The sequence below is a fragment of the Chlorocebus sabaeus genome, chromosome 18 (genome assembly GCF_047675955.1).
Source record: "Chlorocebus sabaeus isolate Y175 chromosome 18, mChlSab1.0.hap1, whole genome shotgun sequence".
In the NCBI taxonomy this organism is placed as follows: domain Eukaryota; kingdom Metazoa; phylum Chordata; class Mammalia; order Primates; family Cercopithecidae; genus Chlorocebus; species Chlorocebus sabaeus.
The window spans coordinates 73,030,127-73,055,406 of NC_132921.1; the positions used below are offsets into that span (position 1 = coordinate 73,030,127).

The following is a 25,280-nucleotide window of genomic DNA, read 5'->3' on the forward strand; positions in this document are numbered from 1 at the left end:
TTCACCAAAATGTCAGCCACACACAGCATGGGAGGTGAGTCTGGGGATGGAGAGGCTTCAGACTGGCAGGTTGAGGCAGGGGTGGAGAGAGACAATTGACAAGGAAGCTCCTCCTGATGAAGAGCTGAGCACTTCCAGCATGAGACTTATGTGTCTGCTAGGCAGGGAGTCTTCCCAGCTCCTGCCTAGTGGGATTTGATCATAACTGCAGCCCGGTACCTGTGGTGTGTTTCCCGCACTTCCTTTCTCCAAATAGGAGTTTTTATTTCACTGATAATGTTTCCACTCCACTGACGTATTCTGGGTGCAATTTTGCGGACCTGTAAGGAGTGAAGTGCTGAACTGTAAGAGAGGACCAAGCATCACCTGGGCCTCCACCTCGTGAGCTGTATAACTGGGTAGAAATTTGCAATCGTTTTTCTTGGAGAAGGAGAAAGTATATTCTATGTGTGAGAAGAAAGTGTGCATACATAGACTATAGCTATAATGTACCATCAGAAGACTGTCCTCCTTCTTCGTTTGTTCCTCAGGAAGAGCACTCACAAATATTATCTAGGTACCTTGCTATTGAAACAACAGATGTATCATTCTAGCTTGAACTATATACATCTGTACTTTTAGACAAGGAAGAAATTGATATCACGTAAGAAATCTAGTGGCCCTGTAGCTTACAATCCAAAACTAGTGTGTATAGGATATTTTCAAGCCCCATTTCAGCAATAAGTTGAAGTGTCATGAAAAGCGTTTCAAAAGTTGTATGCCTTTCATTTCTGATCTTCACATTACCTCTTCGAGATACGTTATTTACTAGCCTTATTTTCCAAATGAGGAAATTGAGGCGTCAAGTGGTTAAATGCCCTACTCAGGGTCACATAGGTAATCATTCAGGCAGGGCTCGAATCCATGTCTGGATTACCGTTCTTTTCATTTATCCCTGTAGCCTCTGATTTTAAGTTTATTCTGAGTTCATGTTAAGGCAATTTCATTTAAAAGATGTGCTTTAAAATCAAAATACTAAGTAGAATATGTGCCACTTGAATTTTCATTTTTTTAACCTTTAAAAATAAGATCCATGTTTTGTTGCCATTAGATTTATGCCATTAGGATGGGGAAAGCGTGGGGAAGGGAAGCAAGAAACAGAAAAGTTCATTAGTTTTAGTGCCTGGCCATTTTCCCCACAATTAGTTTTATAAGCTGCTTCAGGGTACCTATGTCTGCTTAAAGAATTAAATCCCCAGGGACCGTCGGTGGGTAGCTGCAGTTATTGCTAGCTTTGTATCTTCAAACATAATTAATCAGTAAGGTTGAACTCTTTCCCCTGAACCAGGACTCGCTTACGGAAACGCAGCTTCCTCCCACTCTCAAGGCTGCTTGTCATGTGTTCCTCGGTCTCAGTTGAGCCCATGAGTGTGTCTCACTGGCCGGTCATCATAGCCACTGATCCACTTGGCTCCTGGTGTTTCATGAACTTTCTGAATACTCTGCCTGGGAATTCCCATAGTGGGGCCCAGGACGCTTGGAGTCTGTCACCAAACCCAGGGAAAATGGTATGAGAATAGGAACGGCTGAACACCCTGGGGGCTGACAAGGCGTCCATCTTGACTGAGGCTTCAACAAGCCTCCTCTCTTTTGAGCGTGGTTTCTGTGTTTTAGTCTAGTGTCTGTATTTTGGACTCAAATTCTCAAACTTCCTGAAATACATCTGCCCCTTTGGGGCTACTTCCCTTTACCATTTCTTCCTCCATTCATTTCAATTAAAGGATGTGGGGTTAAAAATGAGAAGATTATTAAAAGATGTTTCCTCTAGAAAATGATTTGTCCCCAAATATTCCTTTTATGCTAGTTGGAAACAATGTATTTCCTGGCTTCCTAAAAGGATTGGAAGCTGTCTTGGACTTAGAACTCTGAGCCCTTGAGGAAAAAAAGTTAAGTATAGAGCCAGGCACGGTGGCTCACGCCTGTAATCCCAGCACTTTGGGAGGCCGAGTCGGGCAGATCACGAGGTCAGGAGATCGAGACCATCCTGACTAACACGGTGAAACCCCGTCTCCACTAAAAAAATTCAAAAAATTAGCCGGGCGTGGTGGTGGGCACCTGTAGTCACAGCTACTCGAGAGGCTGAGGCAGGAGAATGGCATGAACCCGGGAGGTGGAGCTTGCTGGGAGCCGAGATCCTGCCACTGCACTCCAGCCTGGGCAACAGAGCAAGACTCCATCTCAAAAAAAAAAAAAAAGTATGGTGTCCCACCTCACACCTATTAGGATGGCTACTCTCAAAAGCATAAAATAACAAGAGTTGGTAAGGCTACAGGAAAACTGGAAGATTGTGCACTGCTGGTGGGAATGTAAAATGGGGCAGCACTGAATGGAAAACAGTATACCAGTTCCTCTACTAAAACTAGAATGGCCCTATGATCCAACAATGTCACTTATGGCTATATATTGAAAAGAATTGAAAACAGGGTCTTGAAGAGATACTTGTTCACCCATGTTCAGAACTGCGTTATGCACAGTAGTCAGAAGGTGGAAGTGCCATCAACAGATGAATAAACAAATGGGATATATACATACGGTGTATGTACATATGTATGTATATGTATAGACAATGTATATATAATGGAATATTATTCAGCCTTAAAGTACAAGGAAGTTCTGACACGTGCTACAACCTGAATGAACCTTCAGGCCATCATGCTACGTAAAGCAAGACAGTCACGAAAGACAAATATTGGATGGTTCCACTAATATAAGGTACCAGGTAGTCAAATTCACAAATATGGAGTATACGGTGGTGGTTTCCAGGGCCTGGGAGAAGGGAATAGGGAATTTTTATTTAATGTGTACAGAATTTTAGTTTTGCAAGATGAAAAAGTTCTGTAGATTGGTTTCACAACAATATGAGTATAATTAATACCACTGAACTGTGTCCTTAAAAATGTTTAAAATGGCCTGGGCGCAGTAATCCCAGCACTTTGGGAGGCCGAGGCTGGCAAATCACCAGTTGGAGACCAGCCTGGCTAACATGGTGAAATCCTGTCTCTACTAAAAATACAAAAATGTAGCTGGGCGTGGTGGCACGCGCCTGTAATCCTAGATACTCTGGAGGCTGAGGCAGGAGAATCGCTTGAGCCCGGGAGGCGGAGGTTGCAGTGAGCCGAGGCCCACTGCACTCCACCCGGGTGACAAGAGTGAGACTCCGTCTCAAAAAAAAAAAAAAGATCAGTTTTATGTTTTGTGTGTTTTGCCTCAAATAAAGATTTTTTTAAGTGTGCCGTTATTTTCAGTATTACGTATTTCTTGCAAATGGCTGGGATCCTGTATTACTAGAGACCGAGCAGATGTGGTCTGGAGCACACCTGAAAACAGGTGGAGGTTTTATAAATCTGCCAACATGTGCGAGCAGAAACAAGTGCCCTGCCAATTCATAATCACCACATGTTGTCAGATGTTATGAGTGCTTCGGCGAGAGAGAAGAAAGTGCAAATAAGTGCTCCATGAGGAGTGGAGGGACGTCTATAATGAGTGCATGGAGGCCCCCAGAGCCGAAAGAATTAACCCTGCGCCAGGCCCCACGTGGAAGACGCATCACAGTGCTGCGATGAGTGACCCTTCCTGTTGCCGTGATGTCCTTTTTCATCTCAAAGCATGGAATGATTTTTTTATATAACTTTTATTATAGTTTCAGGGGTACATGTGCAGGTTTGTTATATCGATACATTGCATGTTGCAGGTGCACAGATGATTTCATCACCCGGGTAATAAGCATAGTACCCGATGAGTGGTTTTCCCGCCTCACCCTCCTCCCACCCTCACCCTCAAGGAGGCCCTGATGTCCTGTTATTCCCGTCTTAGTGTCCGTGTGTACTCAGTGTTTAACTCCCACTTACGAGCGAGAACAGCAAAGCATGGAATGAATTTTTATACATAATAATCTGAGTAAAGTGCAGTTGAAGGATCTTGGAATCATCCAGGGTTGCTTCATATTTTGTTCCTATTGGATATTTGAGTCTCATTGTTTCTTCCTTATAAATGTGAATTGTCAGTTTAAAAACACTGGTGTTGTCTGGGCGGGTGGCTCACGCCTGTAATCCCAGCACTTTGGGAGGCCGAGGCAGGCGGATCACGAGGTCAGGAGATCGAGACCATCCTGGCTAACACGGTGAAACCCCGTCTCTACTAAAAAGTACAAAAAACTAGCCGGGCAAGGTGGCGGCGCCTGTAGTTCCAGCTACTTGGGAGGCTGAGGCAGGAGAATGGTGTGAACCCGGGAGGCGGAGCTTGCAGTGAGCTGAGATCCGGCGACTGCACTCCAGCCCTGGCGACAGAGCCAGACTCCATCTCAAAAAACAAAACAAAACAAACAAACAAACTAGTGCTATTTCTGGACCATATACTTTTATTTATTGCTTCCTTCAGAAGGTAAAGTTCAAAATCCTTGTTAATAGCCAGTAGAGAACAAATAACTATCTGCTGTGTGTGACCTAAGATATACTTTAGGTAAACAGAAGTGTATTTTTATTGCCTTTCTTACACTTATTCTGTGTTCTTAGTTAATAAACTGGGCACTAAAATCATGGCTATCGGGATTCAAGCAGCAGTGATTTTTCTCTGAAAATTCCAGAATTTGCTTGTATATCTGCAGTTTCTTACCTTTCTCTTTTTTAAAAGCAGGAACTTTTCCGTCTTTTAATCTCTGCTCCAACCATAACTGTGATCACCTACTTACTCTTAAGTGTATTTAATTCAGTTAAAAAAACTTACCTTTAAAGCCTTCCATACCCTAAGCACTGCCATAAACACAAGATGACAAGACATACACCCTTTTCGGACGGCATTAGAATCAAAATGGGCAGCAAAACAAGCACTTAAACTAAAAAAATAGCTGAAATTCAAATTATGACTACAAATATTGTTGTGGAGGCATTGGGAAAATTGATTCTAAGAAGGAGAAATCGTAGTCATTTCCTGGAGATGGTTACTTTGGAGCTAGACCTAGATGATGCCAAGGATGTTAACAACCAGCAACAACAAAGAGATAGGAAGAAACATGAATGAAGTGTGCTGGGAAATGGCTTCAGGGTATTGGCTAATATTAACTGTAAGGAATATTGGGCCTGAAGGAAAGAATGAAGAAGGACCAATGCTTACAGCGAAACTTAATTATTGTAAATTAGCGTGAAGGTTCAGATGATAGGCCATGGACGTAATGTAATTATGCACCCTGAACAGCTGGTATCCTGGGTGACCCCTGCAGTATTTGGGAATGATCGATGTATCTGGAAGGAATACAGTGATATGCACATATTATGGGATTGCACTTGGATTTGGGGGCTGGAGTTATCCTAAGAGGTATCAGAGAATCTATGAAGCTCTGCCTGTCCTATTTCTTGGATCTTCATTGCTAAGGAGTGGGTAAAGCTCACCTGGTACATATACCCCCAGTTCTTGATTTGGGGACTCCAGAAAAGTCATAGCTACTGAAAAGCCTCCTGGTAAAACGAGGAATAGCAACACCAAAGGGACTGAGATTTTATGGTAAACCCCAAATAGTCCAGCATAACCAAGGTTTTTGTCTGGGAGAAAGAAAAGGAGATCAGGTTGCTGAAGACCTCAGGGATGCTTTTCTGGGACTCAGGGCTTTTCTCCAGGAAGTGGGGGAATAGGGAGTAGTATGAGAAGGGTGACGTAGAGAACATGAACTTTCCCAAGGAAACTCTGGCAGCTGTCATAATGTGGAGGGAAGAGAAATTAGAGGTAGGGAGACTGTCCTTGGCGTATTAATTGTCCAAGAAGAGAAGTGAAGATGTCTTCTATGGACAGAAATGCTGGCCATGAAGCAGCAGCGCAGACAGACCAGGTTCCAAAGTGGGAGTGTGGGCCCCAAGGGTCTGATGCGTCTCTGCTGGGAACTGATCCTCACCTGGGGGCCTATCTTCAGCTATCTTTTGTGAAATGGAATCTGTGAGTTCTTAAGCATTTAACATAAGATCTTCTAAAACACTATCCTTTCTTTTTCATATACTTGCGTCCTCACCCCACCCATCAACATTATTAGATTTTATTAGGAAGGGAAAGCTCAGAGACATTGAGTCACTTACCAAATACATTCGTACACGTTATCAATAGAACCAGGCCTAGGATCAAAGATAAACAAAAGATATTCCAAATGCATGGAAGAGAAAAACTTCATCTTTATCCTTTTATTTCCAAATAAGCAGTCCATTGGGATGTGCTGCTCTGTAATTGTGTCATTGTATACTTCTCAAGCCAAGAGATATTTCTATGGAGAGATTTAAGACAGTCAGGAGGAGTGCCCATCCCCACCACCCACTGAAAGAGAGGGTTTCTGTGACACCTTGCTCTGCCCAAGCTAGCACCGGCCTTAGTGTAGGCAGAGTAGCTCCTGGAGAGCAGGTGCAATGGTATTAGTTTTTTTGTACTGTGAATATCAAGATGCAATCCTGGGAAGCAAAGGTTGAGTAAATTAAATAATTGTTGGATGCTGTGTAGTATCCTAGAATTGCATGCCAGAAAGGATGTGAACTTCAAGTACAAATTTCTCATCTCACATATGAATCCTTTCAACAGTATCTAGTTTCTTTAGAAAATTTAAAAAAAAAAAAAAGAGAGAGAGAGAGAGAGATGCCAGGCATAGTGGCTCACACCTGTAATCCCAGCACTTTGGGAGGCCGAGGCAGGCGGATCACAAAGTCAAGAAATCAAGACCATCCTGGTTAACTGAACAGCTGGTATCCTGTGTGACCCCTGCAATATTTTGGAATGATTGAGGTATCTGCAAGGAATAGAGTGGCATGCACATATTATGGGATTGTACTTGGAGTTGGGGGCTGGAGTTATCCTAAGAGGTATCAGAGAGTTTATGAAGCTCTGCCTGTCCTGTTTCTTGGATCTTCATTGCCAAGGAGTGGATAAAGCTCACCTGGTACAGATAGCCTCAATTAAATCCTGTCTGTACTACAAATACAAAAATTAGCTGGGCATGGTGGCGTGTGCCTGTAGTTCGAGCTACTCAGGAGGCTGAGGCAGGAGAATCACTTGATTCACTTTAATTAAAAAAAATAGTTAGGTATGGTGGCATGCCCTTGTGTTCCTAGCGACTTGGGAGGCCCAGGCAGTCAAGGCTGCAGTGGGCTGTGATCAGCCTGGGTGACAGAGCGAGACCCCATTTCAAACACAAAAATAAAAGATGCAAACAGTAGAAAGGTGTGAAACTCACTTAACCTGTAAAGTTTTATGCATTTAGTAGAGTATTTTCTTAGAAAAATTGCCCATCAAAATGAATTTCTAAATGAGTCATATTTTACACAGTTTTCCATTATATAATCAGACACATTCTGATTAGTAGAAATCAGCATAAAAATAAACCATTTCAAAATGTAACAGACTCAAAGTCATATTTCAAAGAAAATGATTAATTACTATGCTTTGAAAAAATCAAATTGCTCATAAATGATATTTGACAAATATATCTTACAGAAATTTTACTATATAATATTTGACTTTCATGGCTAAACTGTAGAACTATCTCCAGTTTCAATATTTGCCCAATAATGTCAACACTAGCTGAGGAGCTAATGCTGAACCCAGCCAAAAACAAAATATTTGCTCATTTAGCCAGACTAGTAACGTGTTACCACATACTTGGCATTTCTATAATGCAGGGTTTTAATAGGGCTGATTTATAATTGAAACAAATTTCTATTAGATGTGCAAGAATTTAGTATTAGCTGGATTTTCAAACTGATGTAAAGATCATCTGGTCAATGTTGATGTCAATTTTATACATACACATATGATTTCAGAATGTATGTATTATATGCATATTATACATGTCTACATATGTTCTTTAAAGATGTAGTTACATATACAGAAGGATAATTGAAATATCTACAGTAGAATGGATCAACCTAGGAATAGCTCACGAATGTATCAAAAACAAGGTACTTTTATTCAGTGTTGGAGACATATAGCTTATTGCATCTTTTAAGCATTTTTCTTTGTTTTTTAACAGGTTGTTTGGTATCAAGTCAGTAATTCAAACGGACTGTTCCAGTACTTGGAAGATCATAGTAAACCCGGACCTGTCATGGTACCACCATGCCAACCCTATCCTCCTGCTGGTGATGTACTACACTCTGGCCACTCTGATCCGCATCTGGCTGCAGGAGCCCCTTGTAAGGACAAAAACGTTTTCGTGATCTTGTCTGCAAAGTAACCTAGAATCTCCAGGTGAAATGATTCACTCGTGTTCTCTACTGACTAATCAATACTCTATTCCAACACAACTCTCGTGTTCTGGGTATGATGTTTTAATTCTGCAAAGGTTATTAAGTGAATATAAATACGACCAGACCAAATACTAGCTTCCCTCTACTAATGCCACAGCGCACAATGTGCTGGTAACAATGGCAGGTGGTGAGAGGAATGAGAGACTCATTTTTGCTGATCACTTTAGCGTAATATGCCGTGTTGTTGTCATACATTGTCTCATTTAATAAACCAAATAACTCCGATCAATAGACTAGGTGTTATACCCATTTACAGATGAGGAAAATGAGGTTAGAGATGTCAATTTTTCTAAAATCACACATTTACTGGGTGGTACAAATCAGATTCTAATCCACATTTGACAACAAAGCTCGGTCCTTAGAGGCACACACCCCTGTTATCAAGGGGGCTGGTGTTTCCTGTATCTCCTCCAGCCCTCTTAGCCTGTGAAGATGTGGGAGTGACAGTCCAGCTCTTGGTGGTGCCTGTTGCCTCCTGAGTATCCCCTTGTGAGGGATGGGGATTTGGATATTCCTTCCAGCACAACTGAGGGGGTTTATTCCCTGTGAAAATATGAACAAGGACACAGCATTTCTGAGGGGAGGACTGAAGCCTGGGTGGCTTCTCTTCTCTCTTTTCTCCTTCAGTGACAGAAAACATCAGCCTGATTTTCTTTACCCTAAATGACTGTCAGGAGCCCAGTTGCAAGGTAGCTTATTGACACATGAAGGAGACAAGCTGTGTAGACAGGGTCACCGCACCTTTTCACTCCCCACCTGCGGGGAACCCCACAGCTGGGGACAGTTCTCATGAGCATGGCCCAGCCTGAGTCTCTGCATTCCAGTCCCGCCTCCTCCAAATCACTCCTAGCCTGGGGCCCTGCAGAAGCTCCCCACTGTCTCTGTTCTGTCTTTATACCCGCAGACTATTTCCACATGTTCATCAGTCAAGCCAGTCAATGAGTGTTTACGGAAGGCCACCTGGGTCTGACACTGACCTAGGGGCCGGCACAGAGCAATGGCCTCAGTAGGCAGGGCCCCACTTAGAGAACTGTGCATTCTAAAAGAGAAAAATCGGTCCAAGAGAAGCACACAGGAGGTAAATCAGATAGGGACTAAAACTGCCGGAGGCACGTGCCTCCGGTCGTCCCTGACAGAAGCGCCACCTGCAGAAATGAGGATGGTGCTGTCTTCCTCCTCTGTGGTACCTCGTTCCCGTCTCAGGGGCTAACAGCCGTCTGTGGGATTAGGGTCTCAGAGGCCATCCTTGTTAGCAGGTTTCTCGTGGATCATCTTTTAGGCCACCGATGACAGTTGTATAGTAACAAAATGATTTATGGGTGGTAAGGAATCCCAGTCATGTTGTGTTATATTTTTCTTCAATTCTCTTCTAAAATTTGACTGTGCCAGTAGAATCATTAAAATCGTGTCCAATTCCTTCACAAGCATGTATATGTATATGTGTATATTCACAAATAAAAACATGTACATAAAAAATTAAAGATATATATATTTTTTTTGAGATGGAGTTTCACTCTTGTTGCCCAGGCTGGAGTGCAATGGCGTGATCTCGGCGCACTGCAACCTCTGCCTCCTGGGTTCAAGCAATTCTCCTGCCTCAGCCTCCTGAGTAGCTGGGATTACAGGTGCCCAACACCACACCTGGCTAATTTTTTTGTATTTTTAGTAGAGACGGGGTTTCACCGTGTTGGCCAGGCTGGTCTCGAACTCCTGAGCTCAGATAAATAACTCACCTTGTCTTCCCAAAGTGCTGGGATTACAGGCGTGAGCCACTGCAATGGGAACTGTTTCTGAACAATATCTTACACATTACGGAGATTACTTTAAGGCTTTCGAGTTTTTACGATTTCCCAGCCCATTTGCTTTCTCTGGCATATCCCATGTCATCTCTCAGATAATGCAGTAGCTTGATGAGGGCTCCGTTACAACTTTGGGCCAGTGCGATATTCTGTTTCCACTGCGCTGTGCTGTCTGGCAAGCAAAGGTAGGCAGAGAGAGAGCCGGGAAGACCATTTAGGCTACAGGCCACACAGCAATAGCAATGTTACAAATCACAAGGTCTGCAGGGGTTTGTGGAGAAAGGGGCTTAAAAGTGTCATCAACATTTCATGTGGGCTGTATTTTAAATGGGCTGGGACCGAAGTCCCGTTGCACTGAGGCAATGAGAAAAAGAAGCTGATTATATCGTAGTTCCAGATGACCTAGTACGTTTAATGAAAAATGCCAACCACCAAATGTGAGTGCTGAAGTAGACATCTGTGAAACATGTTTGAAAAAGAGAGAGAGAAAAGCGTGTCGAGACTTCAGTGTATTATATGGCCCCCACCTGGCAAACGTAACGCCCCACCCAGGGAGTTAGGGTGCCCCACTTAGGAGTTCTACTCTGGTGCGCTGGGACCCAGGAATCGGGCAATGAGACTAAGTCCGCTGCACTCCAGTATCAGTGACGCATGACTGCCCTTTGTACTAGGACACTTTTGTTGGGAAAACATGCTAAGGCACCAAAGCACTTCTGTTCCTTGTATTCCTCTCTATCACCTCTCCTAGACCAGTTGTTTAATGTAGGCAAATGTCTCGTGCTTAGAAATGCTCTGGCTTAGTGCCGTGTGCGCTCTAGATGATTCGGCCTCCAGTACATCCAGTCTGAATTGAAGACTGCCAGCAGCTGGCTTACACGGTTCACTGCTCACCTTTGTGAAGGCTCTGACGCTAAGAACCATGTGCGTAGCTGCTTTTGAGTGCGGTTGAGAACGCACTTGGAAAAGCTGCGGATATGTAACCATGGAGCATATTCTGTAATGCAGGGGGCTTAGTAGGAACAGGGGACATTTAATATTGATGTGCTTATCAACTGCAGGGGGGCATTTTTGTCATTTTTTAAAGTGTCTTGATAAAATCCTGTATATTGTAAACATTCACTTTGAAAAATCATCATATTGAGCCAAAATGAAAAGCCCTCTCTTGGCCACCCAGGCTGCCTAGGGAGCTGCCTCAGGAAGCCAGACTGATCCTGTTTCTGTGTTTCAGGTGCAGGAGGAGAGGACAAAAGAAGAGGACAAAGCCCTGGCTTGTAGCCCCATCCAAATAACGGCAGAGAGGAGGCGGAGCCTGTGGTATGCAACCCATTGCTCCACCGATGAGAGAAAAGTAAGCCATGATGAAAGCGATTTCCGTTCCCTGATTTTTCTATTTTTGTATTTTACTGTTGAAAGTGAGCCTTATAATATCATACATATCATATTATACTCAGGTTGCGTGTGGTTTATAGAAACAGTGATTTAGGAGGGTTAGTACCAGAGGGGGAAAACTGTTTCCAAAGAAAATACCCAGGTCCTGTCAAGAACGTCATTTTATATTTCCGTGCTTTCTACTGAAATCTCCTAATCTTAAAAAGAATGTTCCTATTTAAAAAAAAAAAAAAAAAAATTTGTGTAATTAAAACAAACGTAGCAAAGCAGTGTGTTAGCACTGGAGGGTGAGAAATTTCAGTGCTGAACTATATCGCAGAAAATAATGTTACTGTGTCGGGTATTTGGTTGATTTGGGTATTTGGCAGACAATTACTTGAAAATACATGAAGTGAGCTTCATCACTTTGAGGCAAACAACTGACAGTAATTGTTACCAGTGATAAAATTTAAGCATGTGAGTAAAGATTAGAATTTTGGAAGACTGGAAAACTCGTATCTACTGAGGGCTTAAACACTGCCCAATATTTGAGGACTTTTCTGAGGAGATCGGGGTGATAGTGACAAACGTGCTTTCCACGCATGGCGTCCTGAGACGTGCCAGGATGTGGTAGAGTCAATACCTGTAACTCACTGAAACAGCAGTTTCCGAATCACCGCCCCCCGACATGACAGCACGTGGGTAATGGATCCAGTTGGGGTGCATTATATGCCAATGAGTTTTAATGGAGCAGAGTATGATGATATCAAAGCAATGGTGGGTAAAACTACAGGCGCCTGAGCAAGAACCAAGGCCAGGGCACCAAAGTGCAGAGTGGTGATTGTAGATAGAGGCCTTCGCTGCCACGCTCTGGAGGAAAACAAAAGAAAAAGGATGGTCTCACTTAAGAAGCTGGCTACAGTGGTACTCAGTCACCGCTTAGGAAAGACCCAAACAGGAATGTGGTTGAGGACCTCTCACTTCTTTGAGGTAACTGAGTGTATTGACAAGGAACAGTGGGTCACAACTGGATAATTCAGATAACTCGTATAGTACATGTAATGTACAATATGTAATTCATATAACCTTTTGATCATTGACGGGCTATTTTGAACTGAACTCAGCTAAGTGCTATATTGACTTGTAAAAATGGCCTGCTTGCAATGTTGTAAACACAAATGCTCTTAGAATTTTTGGATGGAGTCAGCGTTTTGCTTTCCAGCATGTTCTCGAATTAAGGAGTGGGTTCTCTGTTTTTGTGGCTGTGAGTTTCTCTAAGACCCACACTCCCGCTCTCAGTGCGGCTACCCTGTGTTGAGCGAGGGGACAGTAGTGAGTGAGCTACCTTAGGGGGGACAGCACTGTGGGGCAGAGGTGGCCGCCTATGGCATCTGGGGATTTCCCGGTCGTTTCCTCTATTGCACCTCACCAGGTTTCAGGTTATCTTATGCATTTCTCTAAATGATGAAGAAAGCCCAGCTGTTTTTTAAGCGAGGCCTGTGGACCTGTGGGGGTCCCGAGACCTTTGCAGGGATTCTTAGGCTCAAAACTAGTTCTGTGCTAATACTTAAGACCTTTGCTTTGATGATATCAAAGTAATGGTGGGTAAAACTACAGGTGCCTGAGCATGAACCAAGGCCAGGGCACCAAAGCGCAGAGCGGCGATTGTAGATAGAGTCCTTCGCTGCCACGCTCTGGACGAAAACAAAAGAAAAAGGCTGGTCTCACTTAAGAAAATCTTGAGGAACCAGGAAGAGCTATTAATTTTCTTAAATCTCCACCTCGGCGTGCTTGTTTTTTTAATATTCTGTGTGACAAAATGAGAAGTCTGCCTAATGGGCCGCATACGAAGTGTGACAGTTGTCCCGAGGAGAAGCGCAAATCCCCTGCAAGCATTGTGAGCTACACTCACTGTTTCCACAGCAACCTTTTACCTGAAAGAACAGCTCCTGGACTAACAGGGCTATTCTCTTTCATTTGGGTATTTGGCAGACAATTACTTGAAAATAAGTGAGCTCATCAGTTTGAGGCAAACCACTGATAGTAATTGTTACCGTGATAACATTTAAGCATTTGAGTGAAAATTAGAATTTTGGAAAACTCGTATCTACTGAGGGCTTAAAAACTTTCCAGTATCTGAGGATCTTTCTGAGGAGATCGGGGTGATAGTGACAAACATGCTTTTCACGCATGGCGTCCTGAGACGTGCCAGTACTTGGTGAGTCAATACCTGTAACTCACTGAAACAGCAGTTTCCGAATCACCGCCCCCCGACATGACAGCACGTGGGTGAATGATCCAGTCGGGGTGCATGGTATGCCAATGGGTGTTAATGTAGCAGAGTGTGAAAAGTTCATGGATATGGTTTCAGATTCTGCACTACAACTGACATTCAAGACACTACACTGGTTGAGTCTGATCTAGTAGCGGAGACTGTCCAGTTATTTAGATAGACTATTTACGTTTTTTTTGTTTTTTTTTTTTGGCAACAGAGTCTCGCTCTGTCACCCAGGCTGGAGTGCAATGGCGTGATCTGGGTTAACTGCAACCTCTGCCTCCTGGGTTCAAGCCATTCTCCTGAATCAGCCTCCCAAGTAGCCGGGATTACAGGCACGCGCCACCACGCCTGGCTAATTTTTTTTGAATTTTTAGTAGACGCGGTTTTGCCATATTGCCCTGGCTGGTCTTGAACTCCTGAGCTCAGACAATCCACCTGCCTCGGCCTCCCAAAGTGCTAGGATTACAGGCATAAGCCACTGTGCCCGGCCCTAAAATACTTTTTTTTGTTTTGGCCTAACTGCATACCTATGTGAAACCAGATTTTCTTTATCTACTTCAACTGGAACACCACATCACAACAGATTGAATGCAGAAACAGATGTGAAAATCAGGTTGTCTTTTATTAAGCTAGACATTAAATAGATATGCAAAATTATAAAACAATGACACTTTCTTCACTATTTGTTTTAAAAAATATAGCTATTTAAATAATTATTTATATTAACACATAATGGGTTTTAAATTTTTTTAAGGAATAAATACATAAGTAAATAAATATTTTAAGAATATCTGTTCTAATTTCTAGTATAGTAGATATTAATAGATAGAACCTACACAAATTAAGTCTCTTTGGGACCCTCAGTGATTTTTAAGAACACAAATGATTCCTGACCTAAAATTGTGGTAGAACTACTTGCTGTGCTAATTATTATTTGGGGGAAGCGCAAATCACCTGGTAGTAATGTATTGATAGTTAAAAAGTAGAGTCATATAATAATCATTTTGTTGTATACAGTACGCAAATCTTAAAATAATCTCAAACCACATTACAAATCAATTTTTCTTTATTATGAAAATTCTATTTATTGAAACGTAAGTACATTCAGAATTCTGCAGATGTCTCAAAGGGGTACAAAACTAAGCAGCTTATTCTTGTAGAACATAACCCTTGAAAAACACGGTAACATTTATAGACAGGTGGTTGCTTATCTGCTGTATAACTAAACATTAACATCAGGAGATGTGGCATAGTTGCCATGAACAGCAGCATCCAGCTCATTTATTTGTCCCTTTATATTGTGCATGGCAATTTTAATATAGTAGCATTCAGCAAGTTAAAGAGAATGGGTTTGTGCATAGTAAAACTTCATAGATACATAAACAGTAAAATGCTTTCGGCTTCCTTGCTAACATGCTTTCTTGCATTGCTTTTTGCAGCTTTTATCCATGACCCAGGATGACTACAAACCTTCTGATGTTAGTATACCCTTAGAGTTCTCATGTATGCATGTGTAAGTGATGTAAAGGCAACAGAAATGGAAGCAGCTCCTTTGAGTCTGTTTTAATGATCTATTAAAATTTCCATAAGCTTTTCCATTTTTGGCATAAATTATATCTGGTAGACTGCTGTTAAAATGAGATTGAGTATAATCATACAAAACATATTTAAATTTTAAGAAGCTTTGTGGGCTTTTTAAAAAGCATTTTGTTCTGTAGCTATGCCTATTACATAAGTACGAAGTTTTGCATGCCCATGGGTGCACATACACATATGTACAGGTGGGTGTTATGTTTATCTCAAAAATTGTAAAGCCAAAGAGACAGAAGGAAGAAACAGGCAATTGTACTTAGTGGTGTAGTAAGGACATGGCAACCTGAAGTCAGGCAGAGATCCCCAGAGGGTGATGCCTCAGCTGAGATCCAAGGGATGTCTGCATTAGTCCTGTGCAGAACCACATAGGGCATAGGGCAGGGCGGGGCTGGACCACAGCCCAGGAAAGGCCTAGAGTCCCATATAGCTAGAAGGATGGCTGAGAGGTGGACAGTAGCAAAGGCCGAGGCTGGAAAGATCAGACCAAATCTTGAAGGCCTCCTTCAGCCATTTACAAGAGTTTGCTCTTCATACTGAAGACAGCAGGTGCGTAGCATGGTTTTTGGCAAAGTGCAACAAGGTCAGATGCACATTATCCTGCGATCACGCTATGGAGACTAGAGTTGGAGAGGGAATGTACAAGATTCCCCTTACTGAAATATTTGGACAGTTGGCTAAGTTATTCAACTTGCAATCAACTCCTTACTGTTTGGTTACGGTGGAGAAAGGGAAGTGGGGATTTGTCTACATTGAAAACCCAGGGCTGCTGTGACAGATGTCCCTTTCTCTGCACTCCCGGCAGGGCCTGCTGGTGACTGTGAACGGCAACCCCGTGGATTACCACACCATCCACCCCAGCCTGCCCATGGAGAACGGCCCTGGCAAAGCCGACCTCTACTCCACCCCTCAGTACCGGTGGGAGCCCTCTGATGAATCCTCAGGTAGGATCCAGCCCTGCGGGCACGTACTGTACTCAGGGTCACACTTCTCCCTCATTTAGAAGCTTGGCCTCGCTCTGTCTTTTTGTTGTTGTTGCTTGTTTGATGAATTTTAAAACGGTATCCATGTCAGTATCATTAAGCTCACTTCTTTAAGTTCTGCCTGCATTTTGCCCCAGCATATTGCTAGTTGTCTTCTATCCTTGTATACAAAGTAAGTGACATAATTGCGGCAAACTTTGAAAATAAAAGGTGAAAACAATATTTTAAATATGTCAACTTAGGTATAGCATCTATATGTGTATGTTGGTCTTTCTTTTAGTTGATATTGTAATTATAGTCAGTGGTTTTCCTGGTTAGTGTATGAATTTTTGTTTGTTTGTTTCTTTGGGTTTTTTTTATTTATTTTATTTTATTTTATTTTTGAGACAGAGTCTCACTCTGTCTCCCGGGCTGGAGTGCAATGGTACGATCTCAGCTCACTACAACCTTCACCTCCCGGGTTCAAGAAATTCTCCTGCCTCAGCCTCCTGAGTAGCTGGGACTACAGGTGGACACCGCCACGCCTGGCTAATTTTTTGTATTTTAGTAGAGATGGGATTTCACCATGTTGCCCAGGCTGGTCTCAAACTCCTGAGCTCAGGCAATCCGCCTGCCACGGCCTCCCAAACTCCTGGGATTACAGGTGTGGGCCACCGCACCCGGCCAAGTGTTTTTTAAGAGTCCTTTTTTTGTCCATTTAAAAAAAACGAGGTCGTCTAAACTTTTACAAGGCTTTTTTCCTCCCTTTTCTTTCAGTTGTTTATGTTGAAGGAGAGCACTATTACTAAAGATGACAAATTGGTGGCCCGGGGCTGAGTTTCACTTTCAGATTTGATTTTTGGTCTGCACAGCATTTAAAAACAATTTTATTTATTTATTTTTTTTTTTGAGATGGAGTCTTGCTCTGTTGCCCAGGCTGGAGTGCAGTGGCCGGATCTCAGCTCACTGCAAGCTCCGCCTCCCGGGTTTACGCCATTCTCCTGCCTCAGCCTCCCGAGTAGCTGGGACTACAGGCGCCCGCCATCTCGCCCGGCTAGTTTTTTTGTATTTTTTAGTAGAGACGGGGTTTCACCGTGTTAGCCAGGATGGTCTCGATCTCCTGACCTCATGATCCGCCCGTCTCGGCCTCCCAAAGTGCTGGGATTACAGGCTTGAGCCACCGCGCCCGGCCTTAAAAACAATTTTAAATAGCCATCTTTTAAAAAGCTGCACATCTGACCTAGAAATGGACATTTCTGGAATCCCTTGAAGAATGTGAAGGTCCGGCAACACCAGTCCCTTGCCTCTAGAAAACAGCAGTTAACTAGACCTCTATTGTCATTGCCCCTGCCAGGGACCAATTGCCCGTCATCAGTCCATAAAGACAGAATTACAAAGTGACTGTAAAACTATTGGATTTGCATCTGTATTTGTATGTAATTACAGCCAGAGTTCTTAGACCTTGTCCTGCCTTTAGTTAGTGGCCAGCAGCTCTCCAATTTGCGTCTGTGGTACATCATGCTTACTCCAAGGGCCTTTTTGCATAACTCTTTATCAAGTTTATTCTGATGTCTGTTCTTCATAAATCTGTATCAGTACTTCCTGGAGTTGCCCCACAGGGCTTCTTAATACTTAACTGTACAACTGGTTAGTCATATTATCCGACATTCCTCAGTAAGGTTAAATCAAGGTCAGCCACCACCCCCACCCCACCCTCACACCCATCCCATGATGACACCTGAGTGCTGCATAGCATCAAACTCTACTCCCGGTTTCTGCTTCCTGCATGCATGTGTTTTAGTTTGCAGCTCAGGCTTAAACTGGAAAGTCAAGGAAACATGGTGCTTTCCAGTGTGCTCTTCAGAGCCTGGGCACCAGAAGCAAACACATAGGGCCCAAGAATCAGCATCTGTGGCTGCTGCCATTTGAGCTGTTGGGGTCACAGCCTAGACACCCTTCTATTTACCCATTACTTTCATGAGGACAAATAAATAGAATTTTGACTGCTGACAAGGACAACCCGGACATACTGAAATCATAAACTGGGCTTTCAAAAGTGAAACAAAAGCTGGAAACGTTTTCAAAATTGAATCTATACACACAAAAAGTGTCACAACCAGAAAAGTAGCATGGCGGTAACTCTAAAATCCATCAGATTTGGTGTTTCCACCCCTGTCTATGGCCCCAGGGGCTTTTTCGTATAAACTGCAGGCTCATCCAGTCCTGCTGCAGGAGGAAAGAGAGCCAGTGGGCTTCTGCCAAGGACACACCATCGTCTCATTGAGGAGCCCATGTGGAGTAGTGTGCACAGTCACTGATTTTTCAGTCATTTATACCTCCTCTTTATGCTGCTAAGACACCCACCTATACATAGCCCATTTGATTTGAACAAGAAAGACAGAAAGGACATTCTACTTAGTGGCTTAGAACAGCACTGAGTATGGCACACTTTCTCTGGACCAGGAACCTGGGCATCACTAGGCTCGTTCCTCTGGCTCAAGGTTGCTCATGAGGTTGCAATGCGGTCAGGCTGCTGGCTGGAGCTGCTGTCTCATCTGAAGGCTTGTCTGGGGGAGAATCTGTTCCCAGGCTCACTGTATAGCTGTTGGCTGGCCTCAGGCTCTTGCTGACGTCTGGCTAGCAGAGCCATCAGTTCTCACACCTGGGGCTCCCCATAGGGCAGTTCACAGCATGGTAGCTGGCTTGTCTGAGGACAAGCAGGTAAAAGAATAAGAGAGCACTCAAGGTGAAAACCAAAGTCTTTTTAAACAGAATCTTGAAAGTGACCCTTGATCCCCTCTAAAGTGCCCTATTGGTGTTAGAAGCCTGTCACAGGTCCCACCCACACTCGAGGGGAGGGGTAACTCAACAGCATGAACACCAGGAGGTGGGGGCTCTGATGACTGGCTTAGAGGCTTCCTTCCATACCTTCTTACATGGAAGTTTTCCTTTCTCAATTACTATATGCGGGATCCCATTACACTGACCAGGCAGAACTTACTGATTCTGTTTGAATTCTAAGGGCTTTATGAATGGGAAACAATTTCTGAAGTCTATACCAAAACCATACATGTGCTGCATTGCTTGGAACATTTATGCAAATGTCACATGTTTGCATAAGTAGTTAAATAAAGTATTTGTCCATCTAGAAAAGCGAGAGGAGGAAGAGGAAGAGAAAGAAGAATTCGAAGAAGAAAGGAGCCGTGAGGAAAAAAGAAGTATCAAAGTTCATGCCATGGTCTCCGTATTCCAATTTATTATGAAACAAAGTTACATCTGTGCCCTCATAGCTATGATGGTATGTATGATATGATGCTATGTATGATATGATATGATGGTATGTATAATATGATATGTATAATATGATATGGTGCTATGTATGATATGATGGTAGGTATGATATATGATGGTATGTATAATATGATATGATGGTATGTATGCTATGATGGTATGTATATGATGGTACACATATAATGGTATATAAGATATGATATGATAGTACATATGTGATGGTATGTAAGATATGATATGGTGTGTATGATATGATGGTGTGTATAATATCTGATGGTATGTATGATATGATGGTATGTATGATATGATGCTATCTGCAATATGATATGGTATGTATGATATGATGGTATGTATGAGATGATGGTGTGTACAATATCTGATGGTAGGTATGATATGATGGTATGTATGATATGATGGTATGTATGAGATGATGGTGTGTACAATATCTGATGGTAGGTATGATATGATGGTATGTATGATATGATGGTATGTATGAGATGATGGTGTGTACAATATCTGATGGTATGTATGATATGATGCTATGTATGATATGCTATGGTATGTATAATATGATATGTATAATATGATATGGTGCTATGTATGATATGATGGTAGGTATGATATATGATGGTATGTATAATATGATATGATGGTATGTATGCTATGATGGTATGTATATGATGGTACACATATAATGGTATATAAGATATGATATGATAGTACATATGTGATGGTATGTAAGATATGATATGGTGTGTATGATATGATGGTGTGTACAATATCTGATGGTATGTATGATATGATGGTATGTATGATATGATGGTATGTATGATATGATGCTATCTGTAATATGGTATGTATGATATGATGGTATGTATGAGATGATGGTGTGTACAATATCTGATGGTAGGTATGATATGATGGTATGTATGATATGATGGTGTGTACAATATCTGATGGTATGTATGATATGATGGTATGTATGATATGATGGTATGTATGACATGATGGTATGTATGATATGATGCTATCTGCAATATGATATGGTATGTATGATATGATGGTATGTATGAGATGATGTTGTGTACAATATCTGATGGTATGTATGATATGATATGTATGATATGATGGTATGTATGATATGATGCTATCTGCAATATGATATGGTATGTATGATATGATGGTATGTATGAGATGATGTGTACAATATCTGATGGTAGGTATGATATGATGGTATGTATGATATGATGGTATGTATGAGATGATGGTGTGTACAATATCTGATGGTAGGTATGATATGATGGTATGTATGAGATGATGGTGTGTACAATATCTGATGGTAGGTATGATATGATGGTATGTATGATATATGATGGTATGTATGATATGATGCTATGTGCAATATGATATGATGGTATGTATGATATGATGGTATATATGAGTAGAGGCTGCCAGAGTGCTGGAGAAAGGAGACCACAGCCCCACTGGCTCTAAGTGCTGCTATCCTCTCAGGGCCAGCAGAAGTATAGGAATCCCCCTGATGCCTTGGCAGAGAATGGTCAGCTGTGTTAATTTTTCATGGGATATTTGTACTACAGATGGTAAAATTGTGTCCTTTTCAACTCTATTTATCCTCCTTTTAAGTATTAATACATTTCTTTCAAATTAGCTTATCAAGTCAGACTGTCTCTTATTTTGCCAATTCGAGAGGACATACTAGTTTTCTAAATGACATTGAAGGCCTTTGAGGTTAACATAGGCTGCTTTTATTCCTTTCAGATAGTGAGAATTATATTCACATCTTATCTTAGATTTGGGTGAGACGTTATTCCATCTCAGCTACCATAACTTTTTTTGAGACGGAGTCTTGCTCTGTCGCACTGGCTGGAATGCAGTGGCACGATCCTGGCTCACTGCAAGCTCCACCTCCTGGGTTCACACCATTCTCCTGCCTCAGCCTCCCGAGTAGCTGGGACTACAGGCACCTGCCACCTTGCCCGGCTAGTTTCTTTTTGTTTGTTTGTTTGTTTGTTTTTGTATTTTTAGTAAAGACGGGGTTTCACCATGTTAGCCAGGATGGTCTCGATCTCCTGACCTCGTGATCCACCCACCTCGGCCTCCGAAAGTGCTGAGATTACAGGCATGAGCCTCCGTGCCCGGCCAGCTGCAATTATGTTTTACCAATATGAGCATCAAGCAAGCGTGGTTCCCTAGAGCACCTTCCGATTGTGAGCTCTCGGTTTATGCGTGTTTCTACTCACCATCTGCAACATCACAGTTTCAAAATAGTCCCTTGGCCCATAGATAGAAAATAAAAGAGGCTATAATCTCTCCCTTTCCCAAAAACAAATTTTCTCGGGAAATTTGATTTATTTTTGAGAAACCTAACATTCTTGTTTAAAATACAACTCTTCTAAATTCTGTGGTCAACAGTGAGATCCTGTGGACACCTTTGATGATAAAAATAAAAATATTCTTTAACTCAGGGGACATAGAGCCTAGGCACAGTTTCCCAGGCACTCAGTCCAGGTGCTTCTCAGACGAACCTGTGTGTGCTCAACTTCGGTTTGCAGTAAGGAACACAGCCACACGTGAGAGGAGGCTGGGAAAAAGAAAGCACCACAAAATTGAAGAGGCTGATTGGGGGATTGCCAACTCTATTTTTCAAATAAAATTAGTTCTGTGCTCTTTGGTTACTTTTTGACATTTTCTATACATCAACTGTTACTTTAAACTGCAGCAGATCTCTCATTCTGAACTCACAAAAGTATACCCTATTTTTTTTTTCTCTCTAAGCCAGATAAGTTTGGTCTTTTCTTTAAAGCAATGGAGCTAAATAAAATAAAATAAAATATTTGCATACACATTTTGTTAATTAACTGAAAAAAATCTATTGTGAAAACAACACAATCCTTCATTAAAAATGTGCCCGTGTCTGGTACCATTCTGCTGTGTTAATGGAGCTACAATATTAAGGCTTTAAAACCTCCCGTCTTCCAAGCCACCACTCCACAGCTTGGGGTCTCCGTCACTCCACCACAATTCTCTACTCTCCCTGGTTTGAATATTATTGACCTTTTCTTTTTAGAGTTTTTACCTTACCAGGGTGGGGGGACCGAGCATTGTACTAACCATGGTCGTGTTTCCTTTTCTGTCCTCCGGAGGCCTGGAGCATCACCTATCACAGCTGGCTGACCTTCGTGCTGCTGATCTGGTCGTGCACTCTTTGGATGATTCGCAACAGAAGAAAATATGCCATGATCAGCTCTCCCTTCATGGTGGTTTATGGAAACCTATTGTTGATATTACAGTATATATGGAGTTTTGAACTTCCTGAAATTAAAAAGGTTCCAGGATTTTTAGAAAAGAAAGAGCCAGGAGAACTCGCTTCCAAAGTAAGTGAATAGAATACAATAAAACAAAACAATGACACAAAACCACAATCATCATCATCATCGTATCCAACAGAAACCTTACAAAAACAGGCTCCAAATATTCACTGGTGTGTAAAAATGAACAAATATGAGACTGCAGGACACAATTTACGGTGCTTAGAAGCCTCTAGAATTTAAACATGAACATATATTACACCATGATTTAGCTTTTACTTAGAAATGACATGTTTTCCACTCAAAGAAAACTTGTATAATTTTTTTTAAGTATAAATCCTACTAGAGTAAAAATGAAGTGTGAGAAGAGGAAAATACAGTGTAAAATGTGTTAAGGAGTACAGGGCTGTCTTTGATTACCATTTTATAAAACGTGCTTAGCACATTAGTGTCACAAATAAGTATTGATTATTCATGACGTTTTTCTCCAATTCCTTCCTAAAGAACATTTTTAGCAGCCAAAATTAAGTATGACACTTACTGTTTTTCTTCTACTGATTATATGATATGTTCTTACCTGAGTTAGAATGTTCATACTCTTTTCATTACTCATTTGTTTTTATGAGCCATTTTAACAGTTTTATTTCAAAAGATTAGATTTCCAAATTTACTGTTTGTTTTGTTAACAAAATGGCAGACTAAACACACATTCCCTTTGTGTTAATCATTTAGTTTTAAGACAGGAAAAATAAACGTGTATATATTGAATGGGTCTTGGAAATTAGTATCTTTGGAGGAGATGGTCATTTATATCACATGAAATTCACCTTTCCTGGGAGCAGCTGCCCACTTTAAGGATTATCACACACCCCATATCCAAGGCAATCAGCTGTAAATGGGGTAGAGTACACTAGGGCAAAGTTTGCTGTTCGTAACAGATTTTTGGGTGAAGAACTACTGGGGTAAATGACACACATTCTAACAGATGAATTCTAGTGACAGAGGTAAGAATATAACCCCTGTGTTCATGGACCAAGGCATTTCATTCATTGATCCATTCATCCCAGACTCCCACGTCTGCTTCTTCTCCTCACCCTGCTCCATGCTGAAAATCCCACGTTGTACTCTCACTCTCTCTCCCTCTTTCCTCTTAAACACAGACCCACACACAACATATTCACACACAACTGGTAACTTAGTCTTCTTCTACTTAAAAAAATCAAAATTATATTCTTTTGACTGTGTAAATTCATCGCAGTCTGACTCCGAATAGCAATGAAACTGCTAAATGGCGTGCCAAGTCACTGGTTGAATTATCTCCTGTCGAATCCAAAATTAACAGTTCTTTAGGAGGAAAACATTATTTGGAAAATAAATTTGTTACTTGTGGAAAAAAAAAGTTATTCTGGAAATCTAGGTCTGCGCTTGTATTTTAATGTTCCCAGGGACTCAGAAAAAAGTGCAAGGTTTTGTCATAGAAGATAGTAATACACCTCCAGGCATATAACATTTCTATTACAATAACGTGTAAACCCCATTTTTAAACACACACTGTTTATGGAGGGTAGTGGATGAGTCAGTGTGATAGAGAATGAGAGAATAGAATCTCATCCTCAGTCCTCAAGGGTCTGAACCCCTCCCAAGGAGCCGGACTTACCTGCTTGGCAGCTTTCCTCAGTCCCAGAGCATCTCATTTCTGGCTCCATACCAAGACCTTTTATTAAATAACTCAACTTCTCAAAGAATGATGTCCCACTTGCTCTCAATTACTCTTAGCTTCTATGAATATGCATTGGAGAAACAATTTTTCCCCCCAATTTGCAGCAATAGTTCAATTCATAGTGGCTTCCAGAATTTTAACTTCAGATTTGCATAAATGTAGGCACTCTGGTTCTTGATTTCATTAGGCCCTGGGCATATTGGCCAGGACTTATTGGCACTAGTCTATGTTGAAAGTAAATGATAAGTAGACATTTATGGATAGGTAAGTGGTCAATTCAAATTGAAAGTGACCCGTTCATTTATATTTATTTATATTTTATTTTATTTTTTCACTTCACTGGAAAATAGTTATAAAAAGTCTACTATGAACCACAAGATACCACTTCATGTCTACTAGGATGACTATAATTTTTTTTTTTTTTTTTTTTTTGAGATAGAGTCTTGCTCTGTTGCCCAGGCTGGAGTGCAGTGGTGCGATCTCGACTCACTGCAAGCTCCGCCTCCCAGGTTCACACCATTCTCCTGGCTCAGCCTCCCGAGTGGTGGACTACAGGTGACCGCCACCACGCCCGGCTAATTTTTTTGTATTTTTTTTTTTTTAGTAGAGGCGGGGTTTCACTATGTTAGCCAGG

At 41.8% G+C, this 25,280-nt stretch overlaps 1 protein-coding gene across 5 annotated transcripts in view; it reads left to right on the forward strand.

Moving 5' to 3' along the window:
* Window positions 1–25,280, forward strand: part of PIEZO2 (piezo type mechanosensitive ion channel component 2) — a 468,788-nt gene that overhangs the window by 318,320 nt on the left and 125,188 nt on the right. For 4 of the 5 annotated variants that reach the window (XM_007974699.3, XM_073006482.1, XM_007974697.3 and 1 more), the window contains exons 8-13: window positions 8,033–8,195; window positions 11,337–11,456; window positions 15,194–15,232; window positions 16,150–16,288; window positions 19,456–19,604; window positions 22,762–22,992. In XM_007974699.3, the coding sequence (XP_007972890.3) occupies window positions 8,033–8,195; window positions 11,337–11,456; window positions 15,194–15,232; window positions 16,150–16,288; window positions 19,456–19,604; window positions 22,762–22,992 (841 nt within the window). The remainder of the gene's footprint in view (window positions 1–8,032; window positions 8,196–11,336; window positions 11,457–15,193; window positions 15,233–16,149; window positions 16,289–19,455; window positions 19,605–22,761; window positions 22,993–25,280) is intronic. The other variant, XM_073006480.1, reaches the window with a different exon arrangement.